The 21,317-nt window shown below is 35.8% G+C and overlaps 1 protein-coding gene across 1 annotated transcript in view; it reads right to left on the bottom strand.

Annotated features, from left to right (window-relative positions):
* RAB11FIP4 (RAB11 family interacting protein 4) overlaps positions 1-21,317 on the bottom strand; it is a 115,038-nt gene that overhangs the window by 59,126 nt on the left and 34,595 nt on the right. The window contains exons 2-3 of the mRNA XM_053707367.1: positions 5,575-5,798; positions 2,735-2,923 (exon numbers count right to left, since the gene is read on the bottom strand). Of these exons, the coding sequence (XP_053563342.1) occupies positions 2,735-2,923; positions 5,575-5,798 (413 nt within the window). The remainder of the gene's footprint in view (positions 1-2,734; positions 2,924-5,574; positions 5,799-21,317) is intronic.

Genomic DNA, 21,317 nt, shown 5'->3' with positions numbered 1-21,317 from the left:
GTGTCTATATGTGTGTCTATATGTGTGTAAGTGTTTGTGTCTTTATGTGTGTGTGTGTCTATGTCTTTGTAGACAGTCATATACAGAGATATATAGATTTTCTACGTTATAAATTGTTACAGTTTTAAAGTGTTCTCAGAATACATTATCTCATGGTCCAGGCTGTACAGAGACATATATTGTATGCATCCACCCATCCTCACATGAAAGAACCTTAAATGACAGTGTACTGTAAAATTTTCCTTGCCGATGTTCCATTATACCTGCTGGAGTGTATTACATTTTTTCAAATAGCTCCTTGACCTTTATTTTATCATTTAAAATAATTGCTTTTTCTATTGAAACTGCCACTCGTATTGATAATTTCAGTACTTTAGTATTCACTATAGAAAAGCTCTGTAAGCAAGAAGCAGTAGAATAAATTATACTCCCTGTTGGAGGTTTAGCCCTAAGTATTGGTCTTTGTGTATAAAAAAAAGATAAGATAATGGGGGCGTTTGTGTATACAGAGGAAGATAAGGTAAGGGTGTTTGCTTTCCCTGCAAGGTCAGCCCATGGTATAAATGAGCAAAAATAGTCTTTTAATGCACAAAATAAACTTAAAGGAGCAATTTCACCATACATTTAATACTCAGCTTTGACAAGTCATTGCAAACACATTAAGAGGAAACCAATATTACAGTACACTATCCCTTTAAAATAAGAGCTCAGACTGATGCACATATTCAGAAAGCATCACAGAGAGCAGCTTGTTGTTTTAACTTAATGGGTCAGGAATGCAGACAAAGGTAACTTCAGAAAGAACAAAGAAAATGCTGCCTCCTGCCAGTACATTAGACAAACTATAAAAAATTTGCTTTTAAACAGTCACATTTTCTAACACTTCCCAGTTCATAAGAACAAGTATTGCTATCACACCTGTGAAAAAGCAGCAATTACATCTAGTGAAATATTTTCTGCAGAAAAAAAAGATCCAAAATAAAACTTTTATGATTCCGATAGACCCCATATGGACGCAAAACAAGCTTCCGCTGTAACATGCTGTTAATTTTAAGCTGCAGTAAATAGTTGAATTAATATAGAGGATTTGTCTCCGGTTTGTCTCCGTTCATCCCTAATGTTTATGGAAAAGTAATGTAGATGCATTCTGCTGGTTACAAATCAAGCGGGTGCTGGACTAACGCAACATTACTTTCCTTGGTAGTAAATTATTCATCGCACAAGCCACGGGAAGCTGTTTCAAGCACAGTAACACATCTAAACGCAGGATTAATACTCGTAGCAAGTAGTGAAACATCAGCATTTTTTTATTAAAACTAACAAGAAATGAATACCTGCGTAAAATCTTTTGAATTAATTGCCAAGGAGAACTCCTCAAAGTTTTACTGGATATTTAAAAAAATAAAAATAAACGCTAAGTTGTTTAATTATGCATAACTTTTTATGAAGAATGGAATTTTGAGTTTAATATCCCTTTAAATTTGCATAAACAAATTTTTAATATGTGTAACTACTGATCCTTCATATACGAATGTATCTAAAAATATCTTATAGTTTTTTTTATGATGTTCCTTAATTGATAAATATACTTTTGCTGTCTGAATTGTGCTATTAAATTCGTCCCTATCAACCAGTTAGTCTGCATTACCTATGTATGCAACATGCACATCCTGCTAGTTTTCAGTTAAGATTTAAGTCATTCTTACTTTTTGTAGCTTAACTAACTACTAACCCTAAAAAAATAAAAATTTCACATTCCAATGTTCTTCACATAGAATATGTTATATTTATTCATAAATATATATTTCTATAATATAGGTAAAGATATATAATATATATATAGGAATATCTATTTATAAATACTTAGAACATATTCTGCTATGTGCATAACATTAGAATGTGAAATATGTACAGTTAAAACCTTTATTAAATATGAATATTGCAAAAATATGCTTTTTCATGTTTTCATCTACTTAAAGGGACAATCAAGTCAAAATTAAACTTTTATGATTCAGATAGAGCATGCAATTTTAAACACATTTCCAATTCCACTTCCATTAACAAAATGTGCAGTCTTTTTATTATATCCTACTGAGCTTGTACTAGAATTCCCAGACTATACATATATGCATTTCTGATTGGCTGATGACTGTCACATGATACAGGGGGAGTGGAAACAGTCATACCCTTGAAATGTGCAAGAAAACAATCTAATACTGATGAATAGAGTTAGCAGCTTCTACAACTTTAAAGCTATATTAAACTCACAAATCTAATAGATATCTTCAAGGTCACACATTGCGAGTGCATTTCTATTTGGATATTAAAAAGCGTTATTTTGCTCTCGCTCTCTCTTTGTTCGGTCTGTACTGAAAACATATATAGAAAATTGCAAAACTTAAAAATGATCAATATATTTTTGTATAAAAAGTTAAGTTAAAGCTTTTTAAATTGATTTTCAAATTAAAAGAAACTGTATCTGTGTGCTCATCGCTTGGTGACAAACGTCTGAGTAGATGACAAGGCCAACTCCTTCAGTCAGCACAGGAACATTCAATTTGCAACAAAACTGTTATACAATTACAAAATACATCATTGAAATCAAACAAATGAACATTACTTTCATGTATTTTCAACATCTCACCACTCAATAGTAAAATATTCAGGGTTTTTTTTAAACTTACAGTTATTCCACACAGAGACATAGGTTATAGGTTATGATCACATTATCTACCTGGATGAGACAGATGACCCCAAATCAGAGAAGGCATTGGCTCTGCTCTCGTCGTCAGGACACGGGCTGCTGGGCGTATAATCAGCATCATCTCCTTCTCCATAATCTTCAAACTGCTCCTCATTGCTGATTAAAGAGGCTGTGGAGTGAGTTGAGAAGTCTGAAGCAGCTGATGGGTTCAGAAGATTTCTAGGAAAGAGAACAGTGAAAATTTCTTGTATATATTCAATTGCTAAAAAACAGTGATATTCAGCCACTTTTGTTTTGTGACCCAACCTTGTATAACTAGCTTTTATTATTTAAACCCATATGATGCCTAAATTACTATATTAATATAGAGCTCCCGATAGATCCTCAGCTTTCAGACAAATTAATAAATGGTAGAGGAATGCTATTTAAAAACAAAACACCAAATAAAATTAGTCTTTTAGCGTGCATAGAAGATGAGTAAAACACCCTCTTTACGCCGCTCTCTCCATCTTTCAAAACGTCTGTATTTTTACTGCAAAGAAGCTTATCTATTGCAATAAATATATATATATATTTTTAGCTACATAATTCCTTTAAAAATATCTATTTATCCACACAGTTTTTGATGATAGAGCTTAGAAAAATAAAATTGCATACTATTTATTATTTATTGAGTCCGGAGTAAAAAAATACACTTTTTTCACATTTGATGCGCTATTTTTTAAAACAGATGATACATACACATATAATAATGCTATATTTTCAATCTGCTGGATCTGCTGAAAAAAATCAATGTATAGTTTGTATAGTTTATTCACAAGAATTTTACTTCTAAAAGTGTTTAAACGTGAACTGCAACAAAAAGCTCAAAACCAGCTTAGCACACAGGTGGGAAATGGCTTAGCAGCCAAAGGGTTAAAACAAACTTGAGACCATACAGACTCCACCCAGAAACAATGAAGCCCCACCCATGAACAACCAAATGTGAAACCACACCCCCAAGGCTGCTGAATCCTTGTACTCAGGGCTGTCTGATCCCATACTATCAAAGCTCTGTCCCTGGACAGTCCAGACAATACATTAAAGGGACAGTCTAGGCCAAAATAAACTTTCATGATTCAGATAGAGCATGTAATTTTAAACAATTTTCCAATTTACTTTTATTACCAATTTTGCTTTGTTCTCTTGGTATTCTTAGTTGAAAGCTTAACCTAGGAGGTTCATATGCTAATTTCTTAGACCTTGAAGCCCACCTCTTTCAGATTGCATTTTAACAGTTTTTCACCACTAGAGGGTGTTAGTTCACGTATTTCATATAGATAACACTGTGCTTGTGCACGAGAAGTTATCTGGGAGCAGGCACTGATTGGCTAGACTGCAAGTCTGTCAAAAGAACTGAAAAAAGGGGCAGTTTGCAGAGGCTTAGATACAAGATAATCACAGAGGTTAAAAGTATATTATTATAAATGTGTTAGTTATGCAAAACTGGGAAATGGGTAATAAAGGGATTATCTATCTTTTAAAACAATAAAAATTCTGGTGTAGACTGTCCCTTTAAGCCTTCTGTTCTAGAAATAATACATTACAATGTAGAGAGGTATTTAAATAAAAAATACTTATGGTGAGCACATGATTATACACAAGCAATTTCATATTGTATGCTATTAACACAAGTTTAATACTAAATAATGTAGGATTATTATACCTTACAGATCATCTACGTCTTTTATCACGCACATCATACATATTATTTTCTCCCTTAAGCCCACCTTCTAGTGACACGTAGATGTGGAGACACTAAGGGCTCGATGAATAAAAGCTCTCTGGGCTGGCGAGATTATTAAAGAATGCTCGCCAGTCCTTCTATTTCCCTGGTGGAATGATCTAAAGCCACTTTTTACCCTGAAAACAGGGTGTCTCGCTAAGGGGCGTATACTGCATTTTCATATGAAAAATATACAATTAAATTCGTATTTTAAACATCATACAAAACAAATATTTGAACCAATCACACAAAAATAAGCAGGGAACAATTGTATTGTTAAGGTGCATCAAAAATCGTAACAAAATTCTTCACCAAAAATAGTTTTTTTTTTAACAAAAATGTAAAATTTGTATGTAATTTACACTCAAAATAATTATAACCCTAATAGAAAAACACTTATATACGAAAATATAGGCGAATGTAAGATGCTCTATGCAGAAAGCAGCATAATGTGAGTTATATTGGCTGCAGGATTTTAATTTTTAATGTGCTCCCCCTGCTCCCTGCTAACTTTGCTCTAAGGAGCAAAGTGTCCCTATCCAGCGAGTTCCAATACTTTTAATAGGAGCCATCTCGCCACTCGCAGGGACTGCCCCTATTTTACGATCATTCCACCGGGGCAGCCCTGAAAAAGTGGCTTTGAGCAGGCGAAGTTTATATCATCAAGCCCTAACTCCCTCTGATATCTTAACATCCTGGCCAAGACTCAATCAACAAATCAAAAATATATCTCTGTCCCCAAAGTAAATAAACCTTGGCATATTATTGTCCAATGTAAAGTTGAGACATCAATGGGGAATTTAACAATTATGATGCAGCTTCTTGCTACAAGTAACATCCTAAAATAACACAGCATTTTTTTTATTTCTAATAAAAATGTATGCATTCATTTTCTGGATTTGACAAATCTACTGTGCCCTTCTTTTTCTCATTTTAAAGAGAGCATTCACTCCCCTTGTGGGCACATACGGTAACTACAATTCCAATCAGTTGATGCACAGTTTAAAGAACAGTGCCATCACAGTATGTCCTGAGGCCACTTCATCCCTTCTTAGGTAAGGTTAAGTCACAGCTGCAAGTGTTTTATGAGTTATTTTATACTCACTGGTCTCCTGGAAGAAAAAGGCCACTAAGTACAACTGCTTTATCATCACTTCTGCATTCATCAGATGCCTCGGAGCTCTGGGTGCTCTCAATGGCGCTATCCAGGTCTGACTCATGTTGTCCGTTTCTCTGAGCCAATGTCATGTTGTCTTCATCAGGGAAAAGCTCAGAATCACTGTATGCACTTTCAGTGTCCAGATAAATCCCATCTGTGATTTCACTGCTCTGTTAAAACATAATGAGTAAGTACTCACATTAATGGGACATTCATTTCAAAATCAAATGTATCATTAAGTTTTAATTAAGCATAGTAACACAAAAATTCAATGTACAGGCATAAATAATGTCTGTTTTTCCTCTAATTTATCTTTGAAAGCCATCTCCACCAGATTATAAAAGGGCTAGATTATGAGTGGAGCGCAAAATTGTGCTTTCGAGAGCGCAATATTTGCACTCCACTCAGTAATACCAGCGCAAATTTGCAAGTTAGGCGCAATGCGAACGAGACCTTGCGTTCGCAATGCAGGGAAGTATTGCGCTCAAGAGAGTGAGCTTTTATAGGCTCCAATGGGAGCCTCATTCTTATTCTGTGAGAGACGGCTGTGTTCCTAGCGCAAAGAAGGGGGTAAGTCTTGCAGCGATGGGCAGCAGATTTTAAATATATATGTATATGAATATAAAAATATATATGTATGTGTTTATATGTGTATATTCACATATTAACACATAAATATATATGTGTATAAGCATATACATATATATTTATAGAGAACACACAGTTCCCCATAGACCGCAATGTAAAGGCACTTTTCAGTGCCATTTTTTTTCTAACACCCCACACCCGCTCAATTTAACTCCTAAAAATAGTTTTGTGCAGTTTTTTAATAAAAAAAAAAATGCTAATATTTAATTTACAAAATCCACACTAGATTTTTGCAATTGGGGCACTTTTGGAAAATTAAGCAGAGATCTGATTATTTTGACTTGAGTGTCCCTTTAAATATAGCTTAAATGTTGAGGGACAGTAAAAACTTTTAGAAACAACTTTGCAATATAGTTATATTATTTCTTTTTGCCCCTTTTCTCTGATTTAAAGTCTGAAAATTGTGGACTTTTAAGTCCTGGAATGTGTATCACTCTGCAGGGTTTACATTGGGACAGGGAACAAGACAAGGTTGTCTGTTGTCCCCATTATCATTTGATATATCTCTGTAACCTTAAGTCAATAATATACTTAGAGAGCTGTTCCTGGTATAAACTAACAGGTGATTCAGAGTGTGTTTCTCGTTATGCAAATTACATCTTGCTGTTTGTTTCGGAGAAATCGGTTTCTATTGTATTAAAAATCTCAAATGGATTGGTGTCTTCTGCGGATGTAAAATTAACTTATTTAAAAATCTAGTTATTTTGTTCTCTAGGTAAAGATAAGGATTGTTATGCTTTTCATTTAGAAAACCAGAACGCTCATCTACCTATCTTGGAGTAAAATTAGCAGTAAATCTGAATAACTGGTATAAATAAAACTATCCTCCTATGATATATAAAATAGAGGATGAGATGGCTAAAGTCGAGATCACTACTTATTTCTTTAATGGTCAGAGTTGCCTTGATTAAAATGATTATTTTACAAAAATGTATATGTTTGATACCTATGCTTGTCCCATTCAAGTTAGAAAAATAACATTAATAATGTTTTCAGGGAGTTTATTTAGCAGAATTCCAAACCTAGAACAGGAAACTATTTCAACTAGTTTCAAACAGGGGGTCTGAACACTGGTCTGAAAAATATTAGATAGTATAACTGCGTGGGTTAAGGGATATTTCTACTGGATTGGCTCTCACAGAACCCAAATTAAAAGGACATGTAAACCCAAATGTTTTCTTTCATGATTCAGATAGAACATACAATTTTAAACACATTTCTAATTTACTTTTATTATCAAATTTACTTCATTTTCTTGTTATCCTTTGCTGAAAGAAAAAAAAAAGTACTACTGGAAAGAAACTAGCTAAATATATGTGGTAAGCCAATAACAAGATGAATATATGTGTAGTCACCAATAAGCTCTTAAGCCTACCTAGGTATGCTTTTTAACCAAGAATTGCAAGAGAACAAAGCAGATTTGAAAACAGGAGCAAATTGGAAAGTTATTTAACATTGCATGCTCTGTCTATATCATGAAAATTTAGTTTTGACTTTCCTCTTCCTTTAAGGCAGGATTAGTGTCCCCATTGTCATATATGTTCTTAATTGTGCAGCCAATTAGCTCCTTGTGGACCTTTTATATACTGTATAAAACACGTTACTTTAGGATCTATGATCACAGAAATGTTAAGCCGAAACGCGTCAGGTCTCACTTCTTGGTTGTACTTTTTTACCCTGGGCTACTCGCACTAATAAAGTTGTTATTTTAACTCACTTTTGGCAGACTTTGGACTATCTTTTTGCTAAGTTCACCATTATCATTACAGTATTTACAACATGCAAGAGACTCAGAGCTGAGTAAGAATTTAATGCAGAATTTTGTTTTTAGAGATATAACTGAATGGAAGAAATTGCAGAAATGTTTGTGGAGGGAGAATAATCTCAGTGAATTTTATCTGTTTATTTGTATTCCTCAAAAGAAAATAATTTCTTTTACATATCTTCTGTAGAAATAAAAGGTGAAATCTTATCACGTATGCTTATTTATACATTAGGGCCTAAATATCTAAACTTGCAGAGAGGTATTCAGGATTTTGAACTCCCTCCCCTTTGCAAGCACTTTGAACTTTCTGATGAATACATTTTAAGTCTCCCCTATGTATAAGGATTTAGTAATGTATGAAGTTTGCTGAATGACATCTGATGAAGGTAACATTTTTTACAGTTTCAGAACAGATCAGTAAGTGACAATAGCAGTTAAACTCTGGGAAATTTAGATTAAAATATATACATTTTTTGCTCCAAACAGGATAATAGGTAGAACCATTAAGTTAAAAACAAATGTAAAATATATTGGATTGAAAATTCAGGTGTAATGCATTGATTGTGGGACAAAAATCAGATCACATTGGTACAGAGAGTTTATTATTGGATAAAAACAAGTGGAATATATTTACCACTAATTCATTTTCATAAGATGAATTTGTTGGATTTTGATAAAAGGGTCCTGAATAGTGACAAATTGGTGATGAGTATATCACTATTATCTTAAATATTCTGAGATTATTGATATTATGATACTTTGAGGCATATAAATTTATTATGAATGGCTCCGCCAGTTGTTTTTTCACTAAAGAGTTTGATTTTGTGTGCCACTGTGTGTCTTTATACATAATTTTGTGTGCCACTGTGTGTCTTTATACATAATTTTGTGTGCCACTGTGTGTCTTTATACATAATTTTGTGTGTCACTGTGTGTCTTTATACATGATTTTGTGTGCCACTGTGTGTCTTTATACATGATTTTGTGTGCCACTGTGTGTCTTTATACATGATTTTGTGTGCCACTGTGTCTTTATACATGATTTTGTGTGCCACTGTGTGTCTTTATACATGATTTTGTGTGCCACTGTGTGTCTTTATACATGATTTTGTGTGCCACTGTGTGTCTTTATACATGATTTTGTGTGCCACTGTGTGTCTTTATACATGATTTTGTGTGTCACTGTGTGTCTTTATACATGATTTTGTGTGCCACTGTGTCTTTATACATGATTTTGTGTGCCACTGTGTGTCTTTATATATGATTTTGTGTGCCACTGTGTGTCTTTATACATGATTTTGTGTGCCACTGTGTGTCTTTATACATGATTTTGTGTGCCACTGTGTGTCTTTATACATGATTTTGTGTGCCACTGTGTCTTTATACATGATTTTGTGTGCCACTGTGTGTCTTTATACATGATTTTGTTTGCCACTGTGTCTTTATACATAATTTTGTGTGCCACTGTGTGTCTTTATACATGATTTTGTGTGCCACTGTCTTTATACATAATTTTGTGTGCCACTGTGTGTCTTTATACATAATTTTGTGTGCCACTGTGTCTTTATACATGATTTTGTGTGCCACTGTGTGTCTTTATACATGATTTTGTGTGCCACTGTGTGTCTTTATACACGATTTTGTGTGCCACTGTGTCTTTATACATGATTTTGTGTGCCACTGTGTGTCTTTATACATGATTTTGTGTGCCACTGTGTGTCTTTATACATGATTTTGTGTGCCACTGTGTGTCTTTATACATGATTTTGTGTGCCACTGTGTGTCTTTATACATGATTTTGTGTGCCACTGTGTCTTTATACATGATTTTGTGTGCCACTGTGTGTCTTTATACATGATTTTGTGTGTCACTGTGTGTCTTTACATATGATTTTGTGTGCCACTGTGTGTCTTTACACATGATTTTGTGTGCCACTGTGTGTCTTTATACATGATTTTGTGTGCCACTGTGTCTTTATACATGATTTTGTGTGCCACTGTGTCTTTATACATGATTTTGTGTGTCACTGTGTGTCTTTATATATGATTTTGTGTGCCACTGTGTGTCTTTATACATGATTTTGTGTGCCACTGTGTGTCTTTATACATGATTTTGTGTGCCACTGTGTGTCATTATACATGATTTTGTGTGCCACTGTGTGTCTTTATACATGATTTTGTGTGCCACTGTGTGTCTTTATACATGATTTTGTGTATCACTGTGTGTCTTTATACATGATTTTGTGTGCCACTGTGTGTCTTTATACATAATTTTGTGTATCACTGTGTGTCTTTATACATGATTTTGTGTGCCACTGTGTGTCTTTAAACATGATTTTGTGTATCACTGTGTGTCTTTATACATGATTTTGTGTGTCACTGTGTGTCTTTATATATGATTTTGTGTGCCACTGTGTGTCTTTATACATGATTTTGTGTGTCACTGTGTGTCTTTATACATGATTTTGTGTGCCACTGTGTCTTTATACATGATTTTGTGTGTCACTGTGTGTCTTTATACATGATTTTGTGTGCCACTGTGTGTCTTTATACATGATTTTGTGTGCCACTGTGTGTCTTTATACATGATTTTGTGTGTCACTGTGTGTCTTTATACATGATTTTGTGTGCCACTGTGTGTCTTTATACATGATTTTTGTTTAATTTGTCCCACACCAAACAGATGGAATATTAAAGGTGTTTCTTTTCTTTTTTTTTACTCTTTGCTTCATCTCCCCCTATCACTTAAAGGGACATGAAACCCCCAAAAAAAGTTCTTTCATCATTTAGATACAACATACAATTTTAAACAACTTTCCATTTTACCTCCGTTATCAAATTGTCTTCGTTTTCTTATTATCCTTTGTTGAAAACCAGGTATGTAAGCTCAGGAGTGTGCACGTGTCTGCAGCACTATATGGCCGCAGTTTTGCAACAATGTTATACATTAGCAAGAGCACTAGATGGCAGCACTATTTCCTGTCATGTACACGCTACCTATCTAGATATCTCTTCAACAAAGCATAACATGAGAATGAAGCAAATTTGATAATATAAGTTAATTTGGAATCTTTTTTAAAATTTTATTGTCTATCTGAATAATGAAAGAAAAATTTGGGTTTCATGTCCCTGCAAATTTCATATGGGATTATTTAAGTCTCAAGCAAATTGTAGCATAATATAAATAAAACAAATAAATAAGCATAGATGGATATCTCAGCAAGGTATTTAACTATTGTCTGATATGTAGATCATTAACCATTCGCCAGAAACGCAAAAGATAAGACTTAGAGAGGGCTAAGAAGCAGACAAAGATAATGCATTAAACACAAAGTGCACCAATGTATCGCTCTTATCTGGGGCCCGATCCGATTTTGCGCAGGTTTGGTATCACATATACGGCGTAACCTAGAAGTTACGCTCGTATATTTCTGCCTTCGCCCGTAGTTTTTTGGGCCATAGACAGGTATACCAAACCCAAGCAGTTTGGTATCCAATATACAGCATAAGGACTTACGTGGCGAACATGGAGAAATCTTACTCCATTTTCACCTCGCCACAAATTGCAGCCGTAGTAAGCCTTACGCTGTGTATTGGAGCCCCATAACTCCCTAAACTAGCTGCAAAATAAAACCTAACACCTAACGCATGTGCAATGTCTATCTACCTGTCAACCGCAAACTGCTAAATAAAACCTAACAACTAATGCATGCGCAATGTCTATCTATCAATCCCTAATAAAGTATTTAACCCCTAAACCGCCGCTCCCGGACCCCGCCGCCACCTACATTAAAAGTATAACCCCCTAATGTGGTCCCCCTACACCGTCGCCAGCTACATTACATACCCCCTAATGTGAGCTCCTACCCCACTGCCAGCTATATTAAACTACCCCCTAATGTAAGCTCCTACCCCGCCGCCAGCTATATTAAAATTATTAACCCCTAATCTAATCCCCCTACCCCGCCGCCAGCTATATTAAATGTATTAACCCCTAATCTAATCCCCCTACCCCGCCGCCAGCTATATTAAATGTATTAACCCCTAATCTAATCCCCCTACCCCGCCGCCAGCTATATTAAATGTATTAACCCCTAATCTAATCCCCCTATACCGACGCCAACTATATTAAATACATTAACCCCTAATCTAATCCCCCTAAAGTAATCACCTCTATTACCAGCACTTAAAAGGGCCTTTTGCGTGACATTGCCCCAAAGTAACAGTTCTATTGCCAGCCCTTAAAAGGGCTTTTTGCGGGGCATGACCCAAAGAAATCAGCTCTTTTACCAGCCCTTAAAAGTGCTTTTTGCGGGGCATTGTCACAAAGTAATCAGCTCTTTTGCATCTAATCTAAATCCCCCCACACCGCCGCCACCTATAATAAATGTATTACCCCCTAATCTAATCCCCCTACACCGCCGCCACCTATATTAAATAGATTAACCCCTAATCTAATCCCCCTACACCGCCGCCACCTATATTAAATGTATTAACCCCTAATCTAATCCCCTTACACCACCGCCAGCTAAAGTAACTATATTAACCCTAATTATATTAGGGTTAATATAGTTAATATAGTTATTATATTATATATATTAACTATATTAACCCTAATTATATTAGGGTTAATATAGTTAATATTGCTATTATATTATATATATTAAGTATAATAACCCTATCTAACTCTAACATCCCTAACTAAATTCTTATTAAAATAAATCTAATTAATATTAATATTATTAATTAAAATATTCCTATTTAAATCTAAATACTTACCTATAAAATAAACCCTAAGATAGCTACAATGTAATTAATAATTACATTGTACCTATTTTAGGGTTTATATTTATTTTACAGGTAACTTGGTATTTATTTTAACTAGGTACAATAGCTATTAAATAGTTAATAACTATTTAATAGCTACCTAGTTAAAATAATTACCAATTTTCCCGTAAAATAAATCCTAACCTAAGTTACAAATACACCTACACTATCAATAAATTAAATAAACTACAAATATCTAAACTAAAATACAATTAAATAAACTAAACTAAATTACAAAAAACAAACACTAAATTACAAAAAATAAAAAAAGATTACAAGAATTTTAAGCTAATTACACCTATTCTAAGCCCCCTAATAAAATAACAAAGCCCCCCAAAATAAAAAAATTTCCCTACCCTAATCTAAATTAAAAAAGTTAACAGCTCTATTACCTTACCAGCCCTTAAAAGGGCTTTTTGCGGGGCATGCCCCAAAGAAATCAGCTCTTTTGCCTGTAAATAAAAACACAATACCACCCCCAAAATTACAACCCACGACCCACATACCCCTACTCTAACCCAAACCCCCCTTAAATAAACCTAACACTACCCCCCTGAAGATCTCCCTACCTTGTCTTCACCCAGCCGGGCCGAACTCTTCATCCGATCTGGGCGATGTCTTCAATCAAGCGGCAGAGAAGAAGTCTTCCATCCGGGCGATTTCTTCATCCAAGCGGCAAAGAAGAAGTCTTCCATCCGGGTGATGTCTTCAATCAAGCGGCAGAGCAGAAGTCTTCCATCCGGGCTATGTCTTCAATCAAGCGGCATCTTCAATCTTCTTTCTTCGCTCCTCCGACGCGGAACATCCATCCGGCACGACGACTTCCCAACGAATGAGGTTCCTTTAAATGACGTCATCCAAGATGGCGTCCGTCGAATTCCGATTGGCTGATAGGATTCTATCAGCCAATCGGAATTAAGGTAGGAAAAATCTGATTGGCTGATTGAATTAGCCAATCAGATTCAAGTTCAATCCGATTGGCTGATTCAATCAGCCAATCAGATTTTTCCTACCTTAATTCTGATTGGCTGATAGAATCCTATCAGCCATTCGGAATTCGACGGACACCATCTTGGATGACGTCATTTAAAGGAACCTCATTCGTCGGGAAGTCGTTGTGCCGGATGGATGTTCCGCGCCGGAGAAGCGAAGAAAGAAGATTGAAGATGCCGCTTGATTGAAGACATAGCCCGGATGGAAGACTTCTGCTCTGCCGCTTGATTGAAGACATCGCCCGGATGGAAGACATCTTCTTTGCCGCTTGGATGAAGACATCGCCCGGATGGAAGACTACTTCTCTGCCGCTTGATTGAAGACATCGCCCGGATCGGATGAAGAGTTCGGCCCGGCTGGGTGAAGACAAGGTAGGGAGATCTTCAGAGGGGTAGTGTTAGGTTTATTTAAGGGGGGTTTGGGTTAGAGTAGGGGTATGTGGGTGGTGGGTTGTAATGTTGGGGGTGGTATTGTGTTTTTATTTACAGGCAAAAGAGCTGATTTCTTTGGGGCATGCCCCGCAAAAAGCCCTTTTAAGGGCTGGTAAGGTAATAGAGCTGTTAACTTTTTTTAATTTAGATTAGGGTAGGGAAATTTTTTTATTTTGGGGGGCTTTGTTATTTTATTAGGGGGCTTAGAATAGGTGTAATTAGCTTAAAATTCTTGTAATCTTTTTTTATTTTTTGTAATTTAGTGTTTGTTTTTTTTGTAATTTAGTTTAGTTTATTTAATTGTATTTTAGTTTAGATATTTGTAGTTTATTTAATTTATTGATAGTGTAGGTGTATTTGTAACTTAGGTTAGGATTTATTTTACAGGAAAATTGGTAATTATTTTAACTAGGTAGCTATTAAATAGTTATTAACTATTTAATAGCTATTGTACCTAGTTAAAATAAATACCAAGTTACCTGTAAAATAAATATAAACCCTAAAATAGCTACAATGTAATTATTAATTACATTGTAGCTATCTTAGGGTTTATTTTATAGGTAAGTATTTAGATTTAAATAGGAATATTTTAATTAATAATATTAATATTAATTAGATTTATTTTAATAAGAATTTAGTTAGGGATGTTACAGTTAGATAGGGTTACTATATAATATAATAACAATATTAACTATATTAACCCTAATATAATTAGGGTTAATATAGTTAATATAGCTGGCGACGGTGTAGGGGGATTAGATTAGGGGTTAATCTATTTAATATAGGTGGCGGCGGTGTAGGGGGATTAGATTAGGGGTTAATCTATTTAATATAGGTGGCGGCGGTGTAGGGGGATTAGATTAGGGGGTAATACATTTATTATAGGTGGCGGGTGTAGGGGGATTTAGATTAGATGCAAAAGAGCTGATTACTTTGTGACAATGCCCCGCAAAAAGCCCTTTTAAGGGCTGGTAAAAGAGCTGATTTCTTTGGGGCATGCCCTGCAAAAAGCCCTTTTAAGGGCAGGCAATAGAGCTGTTACTTTGGGGCAATGTCACGCAAAAGGCCCTTTTAAGGGCTGGTAATAGAGGTGATTACTTTAGGGGGATTAGATTAGGGGTTAATGTATTTAATATAGCTGGCGGCGGTATAGGGGGATTAAATTAGGGGTTAATTAATTTAATATAGCTGGCGGCGGTGTAGGGGGATTAGATTAAGGGTTAATAATTTTAATATAGCTGGCGGCAGGGTAGGGGGATTAGATTAGGGGTTAATAATTTTAATATAGCTGGCGGCGGGGTAGGAGCTCACATTGGGGGGTAGTTTAATGTAGCTGGCGACGGTGTAACGGGCTTACATTAGGGGGTAGTTTAATGTAGCTGGCGGCGGTGTAAGGGGCTTACATTAGGGGGTAGTTAATGTAGCTGGCGGCAGGGTAGGAGCTCACATTAGGGGGTAGTTTAATATAGCTGGCAGCAGGGTAGGAGCTCACATTAGGGGGTAGTTAATGTAGCTGGCAGCGGGGTAGGAGCTCACATTAGGGGGTAGTTTAATATAGCTGGCAGCAGGGTAGGAGCTCACATTAGGGGGTAGTTAATGTAGGTGGCGGCGGGGTTCGGGAGCGGCGGTTTAGGGGTTAATAACTTTATTAGGTGGCGGTGGGGTCCGGGAGCGGCGGTTTAGGGGTTAATACATTTTTTATTATTAGGAGAGTGAGGGGGATAGCGGATAGAGGGTTAGACGTGTCGGGCTATGTTTGGGAGGCGTGTTAGACAGTACGGGAGATTTAATACTTTAATCAGGTTTTGTAGGCGCCGGCAGTTTCTAAAGTGCCGTAAGTCACTGGCGACTCCAGAAATTTGTACTTACGCAGATTTCTGGACATCGCTGGTTTATCCGACTTATGGTACTTTAGCATCTGACGGCAGGGTATATTGGATAGCTCGAGTTGCGAGCTGAAACTACGAGCGGCGGGGGTTCCCTTGCTTGCGCCGCAAACTACGATCTATATCGGATCGCGCCCCTGAAGGTTAACCCTATTGTTGCTAGAGAGCAGTGAAAAGTTGGATTGCAAAGAGCAACTGCCATAGCTGGCAGTTTAAGGGTTAAAAAAATCAGCTACATGTTTGTGATAATATAAAGTCCTATATTTCCACCATATTTTTACATATACTTAAACTGGGACTTATATGGGTCTATTTTAAAGGGACAGTTTACTCAAAAACTTTCTCTCCTTTAATTTGTTCCCAATGATCCATTTTACCTGCTGGGGTGCATTAAATGGTTTACAAATAGCTCCTTAGCCTTTATATTGGCATTTGAGATAGCTGATTTAGCCTGCAGTATCTCTACCTATACTGAAAGTTTCTATAACCTAGTTATAGGCTATTGAGTAACTATATAAACACAGCCAGCAGACTAAATGACACTCACTGTGGGAGGTGGAAGAGATAAAGGTCTAAAATGTTCATTTTCAATTGTTCTTTCTTTGTATCGTAGACAGAGATAACAAAGGGAAGCATTTGAGTGATAAGATAACAAGATCTGATCTGTCAGCAAACAGTCTATTTTTGATGGGCTGTGGTTTCAAAGAGCAAATCCAGCTATTTCTTTTGCAAAAAATAAGCATAAATTAGCAATTTCTCATACATTTTATATGCTGCAGATGGTATAGCAAGTCATGAAGAACACATTTAGGGAAAAACTATTTTACAGTGAACTGTCCCTTTAAAAGGACATAACTTCTTTTCAAACAAATTCATTATTACCGTTCTATTCACAGGTTGTTAATATTAACTTATCGTGCTTGGATGAGTAATAAATTGCTAGCTCTCCGACACGGAAAACGTTTATGAGATCTAATAATGCATTTATCTACTTTTGTGAAATAAAATATTTCCATAACAGAGAATTGTGTAATATTAGCAACCTGGATTCTGTATTTATTGACATAAGAGCAACCTGTCCTTCCTCTGGGATTTTATAGGGGACAGCCCAGTCACCGGCTCATTCACACAGCATATAAACACACATCTTGTGAAACCATTTTATCGCAATACCCGAATCACTGCCTGAGACCAAAGTGCAGCTGGTATTGAGTTGTGTTAAAATAGAAGTAAATGGTGGATAAGGTTATAACTATCTATTCTATTCCACTGATTTAACCCTTTGGTTGCAACACACTATTAAAGGAACACTAAATAAAACAATGTATCTGTAGTGACAATAATCCCAGTAAAACAATTACAGTGTGTTATAAACCTAAAGAAGTGAAAAATTATTATAAAAAATGGTAACTTAGAACACAGTGCTCTAATATCACATTAAAGAAATAGTAAAGGCAAAATGAAACAAATGGATCAAATAAAGAATGAAGTTTGAAACAACTTTTCAGTTTACTTCTTTTTTAATTTTGCTTAGTTCTCTTGGTATCTTTTGTTAAAAAATAATCATAGGTAAGCTCAAGAGTGTGCATGTGTCAAGGGCCATCAGCAGCAGTGTTTGTAACAATGTTTAAAGCAATGATATACATAGTTGCAAACACTGCTGCCACATAATGCTAAAGGCACGTGCAGACTCCTAAGCCTACCTAAAGTTACTCTCAAGCAAAGGATACCAAGAGAACAAAACACATTTTCATAATAGAAGTAAATAGGAAAGTTGTTTAAAATGAAAAATCTAGCTGAATTATGAACATTTCATTTTGACTTTTTCTCTAGTACAGACATGATCATGAATAATAAACTGCTTAAAGGGACACTGAACCCAATTTTTTTCTTTTGTGTTTCATATAGAGCATGCAATTTTAAGCAACTTTCTAATTAACTCTTATTTTTCTTCGTTCTCTTGCTAACTTTATTTGATAAATAAGGCATCTAAGCTAAAAAAAATGTGTTCAGACCCTGGACAGCACTTGTTCACTGGTGGGTGAATGTATCCACCAATCAGCAGAAACAACCCAGGTTGTTCACCAAAAATGGGCCAGCATCTAAACTTAAAAGGGACACGTAAGTCAAAATTAGACTTCAAGATTCAGATAGAGCATGCAATTTTAAACAACTTTCCAATTTACTTCAATTAACAAAATGTATTTTTATATTTACACTTTTTGAGTCACCAACTCCTACTGAGCATGTGCAAGATTTCACAGCATATACGTATGTGCATTTGTTATTGGCTGATGGCTGTCACATGATACAGGGAGAGTGGAAATAGACATAACTTTAAAATTAATTTAACAAAAATCTACTACTCATTTGAATTTCAGACAGTCAGGTCCATTTATCAAAGGGCTTGCGGACCTGATCCGACACTGCGGATCAGGTCCGCAAGACCTCGCTAAATGCGGAGAGCAATACGCTCTCCTTATTCAGCATTGCACCAGCAGCTCACAAGAGCTGCTGGTGCAACACCGCCTCCTGCTGACTTGCGGCCAATCAGCCGCCAGCGATTCCTGTTCGCCTGCTCAGAGCAGACGGACAGGGTTATGGAGCAGCGGTCTTTGTGACCACTGCTTCATAAGTTGTGTTTTTGGCGAGTCTGAAGACTCACCAGAAACACGGCCCTTCAAGCTCTGTATGGAGCTTGATAAATGGGCCTGTAAGTGCTATTACATTGTCTTCTTATCATGCATTTATTGATTATGCAAATCTACTGTATTGACTGGTCCTTTAAATTCTTGCATTTTATATAAAGATACCAAGAGAACGAAGACAAATTGACAATAGGAGTAAATTAGAAAGTTGCTTAAAATTGCATGCTCTATCTGAATCACGGAAGAAAAAAAAAATTGGGTTCAGTGTCCCTTTAAGCTGCTATACATTATCACTAACTTGAAGTAATTGCTTTCAGTTAAGGCCTAAATCAACCAGGAATATAAAATAATTACCCAGTGGCATCTGGTTCCTCAAGTTTCATTATTCATAGGGTCAGTCGTTCGTACACTAACAATTCATAAAACACGTAAGAAAACTTTACAATAATAGTCATCAGCATTATATCCTCAAAATACTTCTGGCCTCAGAATATAAAATGCTAGGAGTGACTACAGTCACTTCAAAAACAGTGAAACAGCTTTTCACATGAATCATGGATTATTAAAAAAAAGGTCTAGTAACGTACTTACATTATTTACTGCTTTTACTGTAGTTTAACTCGGAAAATTGTGGTATGCAGATGTTTTGTAATACAAAAATTGAATTAACCGTTTTTAAAATAGGTAATAAAAAGTGAATTAGCACAAGAATATCTATAAAAAACTTAATGGTATTGGAAACCTAATTCTGAAATTACCATTTATTTAATACTTTCATTCAGCATTTTTTTTAAAAAATGCAAAAATCTTTATATTTTAATTTTCATGTTAAAGCTTGATTATCCCCGGTCCGGCCGTCCTCCACAAATTACTTTTTTTCCCCTCAAGGTAACGTTTTCACCTCTTAACCAATCTGCTTTGCAGCCATACGGCATGGGAAAAAAACCTCTGCAACGACCCCTGTTTTTTTCCATGCCGTACAGCTGTAAAGTGGATTGGATAAGAATTGAAAATGTCACCTCAAGAAAAAAAGAAGGCATATGCAGAGGGCCGCCTGACCAGGAATGATCAAACAAGATCTGCAACAGGAAAAAGTTTACTATATATGCCAGACCTGAAAGAGAGACTTCAGCTACACACAAGGAATATCCCTTTTTAGCCCACTATGAAATATTGTTCTGCATTTCTTTTTGCATTTTGCATACTGTGCAACTTTCGTTCCTGTTTCCAATTTAAAAATACGAATTCTAATTTTTTCATAAAATACAATTTTGGCAGAATAATTTCGTTACAATTTTTAATTTTAATGCGATTAAACAAAAAAATTACTGGCAGCTGCACACTTCTGGTTCAGATGAGTTTAACCCTTTTTAACAAACAGAGGGTTAAACATATTGTTTTGTTTAAGCAATACCAGAATAATAAAATGCTTTAACACACTATAAATAGCTTATCTTTTACCAACTGGGGGTACTATAAGATTTTTGACCCTGAATCAATATTGTTTTTTTTCCCTCAACTGTTAAATTATGATAAGGTCCTTGTTGTGCCTCAGTGCATTTGTTTGGGCAGATGTTATTCTGCTATATATATCCATGAGCCTTATCCACGATGTTCCAAAGCACAGCACATATCATATACCTAGGTAAAGGGGGTACCAAGGAGTTAAACTAATGTATTTTCTGTTTGTTGTATATGAGTAAATAACAGATCACAAAATGATTATATATTTAGCAGCAAACCTCTTTCTATAACCAGCTACTAATTGTTACACCTTTCATTGTGCATTGTCATTTTTCATCACTAAGTGACGAGAACGCCTGTTGTTATCTTCTGTAGAAATACATAAAAACAGACTAAATACTAATGTTATGTAATAACATATGGTCAAATATTAACCTGAGGCTGTGTATATAGATTATCTAGCATGAGGCAGCTATTACTTTTACAGCAATGAGAAATGAAGCATGAAAGAAAACCCAGATAACAGGACTGTTTTTAGTAACATAGTGACGCAGTTTATTGTTTCAGCTTTATGCTGCCTGATCCCTGAAGAAATGAGGATACAGTGCATGTTTTAGAAACAAAACTTCTCTTTCTCTAGTATGGAACCAACTTCTAACACCATGATAGTGTTTTCCTCCCAAACTTACTATATGTACTTGTTATGTTTGGTAGGACTACTTGTGGCTTGCATTGGGTAGGTAGCCTGTTGTGTGTATGGCATTCATGAGGTACTTTATCTTGCAGTTAGAATGGCTTGTATGAGGTAAGTAGGCCTACTGTGTGTATACATTGCCTGAGGCAGGTAGGTCTACTGTGTGTATGAGTTGCCTAAGGTAAGAAGGCCTGCTGTGTGCATGAGTTGCCTGAGGTAGGAAGGCCTACTGTGTGTATATGTTGCCTGAGGTAGGAAGGCCTACTGTGTGTATACGTTGCCTGAGGTAGGTAGGCCTACTGTGTGTATATGTTGCCTGAGGTAGGTAGGCCTA

This window comes from Bombina bombina, chromosome 1 (genome assembly GCF_027579735.1).
Source record: "Bombina bombina isolate aBomBom1 chromosome 1, aBomBom1.pri, whole genome shotgun sequence".
NCBI lineage: Eukaryota > Metazoa > Chordata > Amphibia > Anura > Bombinatoridae > Bombina > Bombina bombina.
This window is presented reverse-complemented; position numbering and strand designations above follow the sequence as displayed.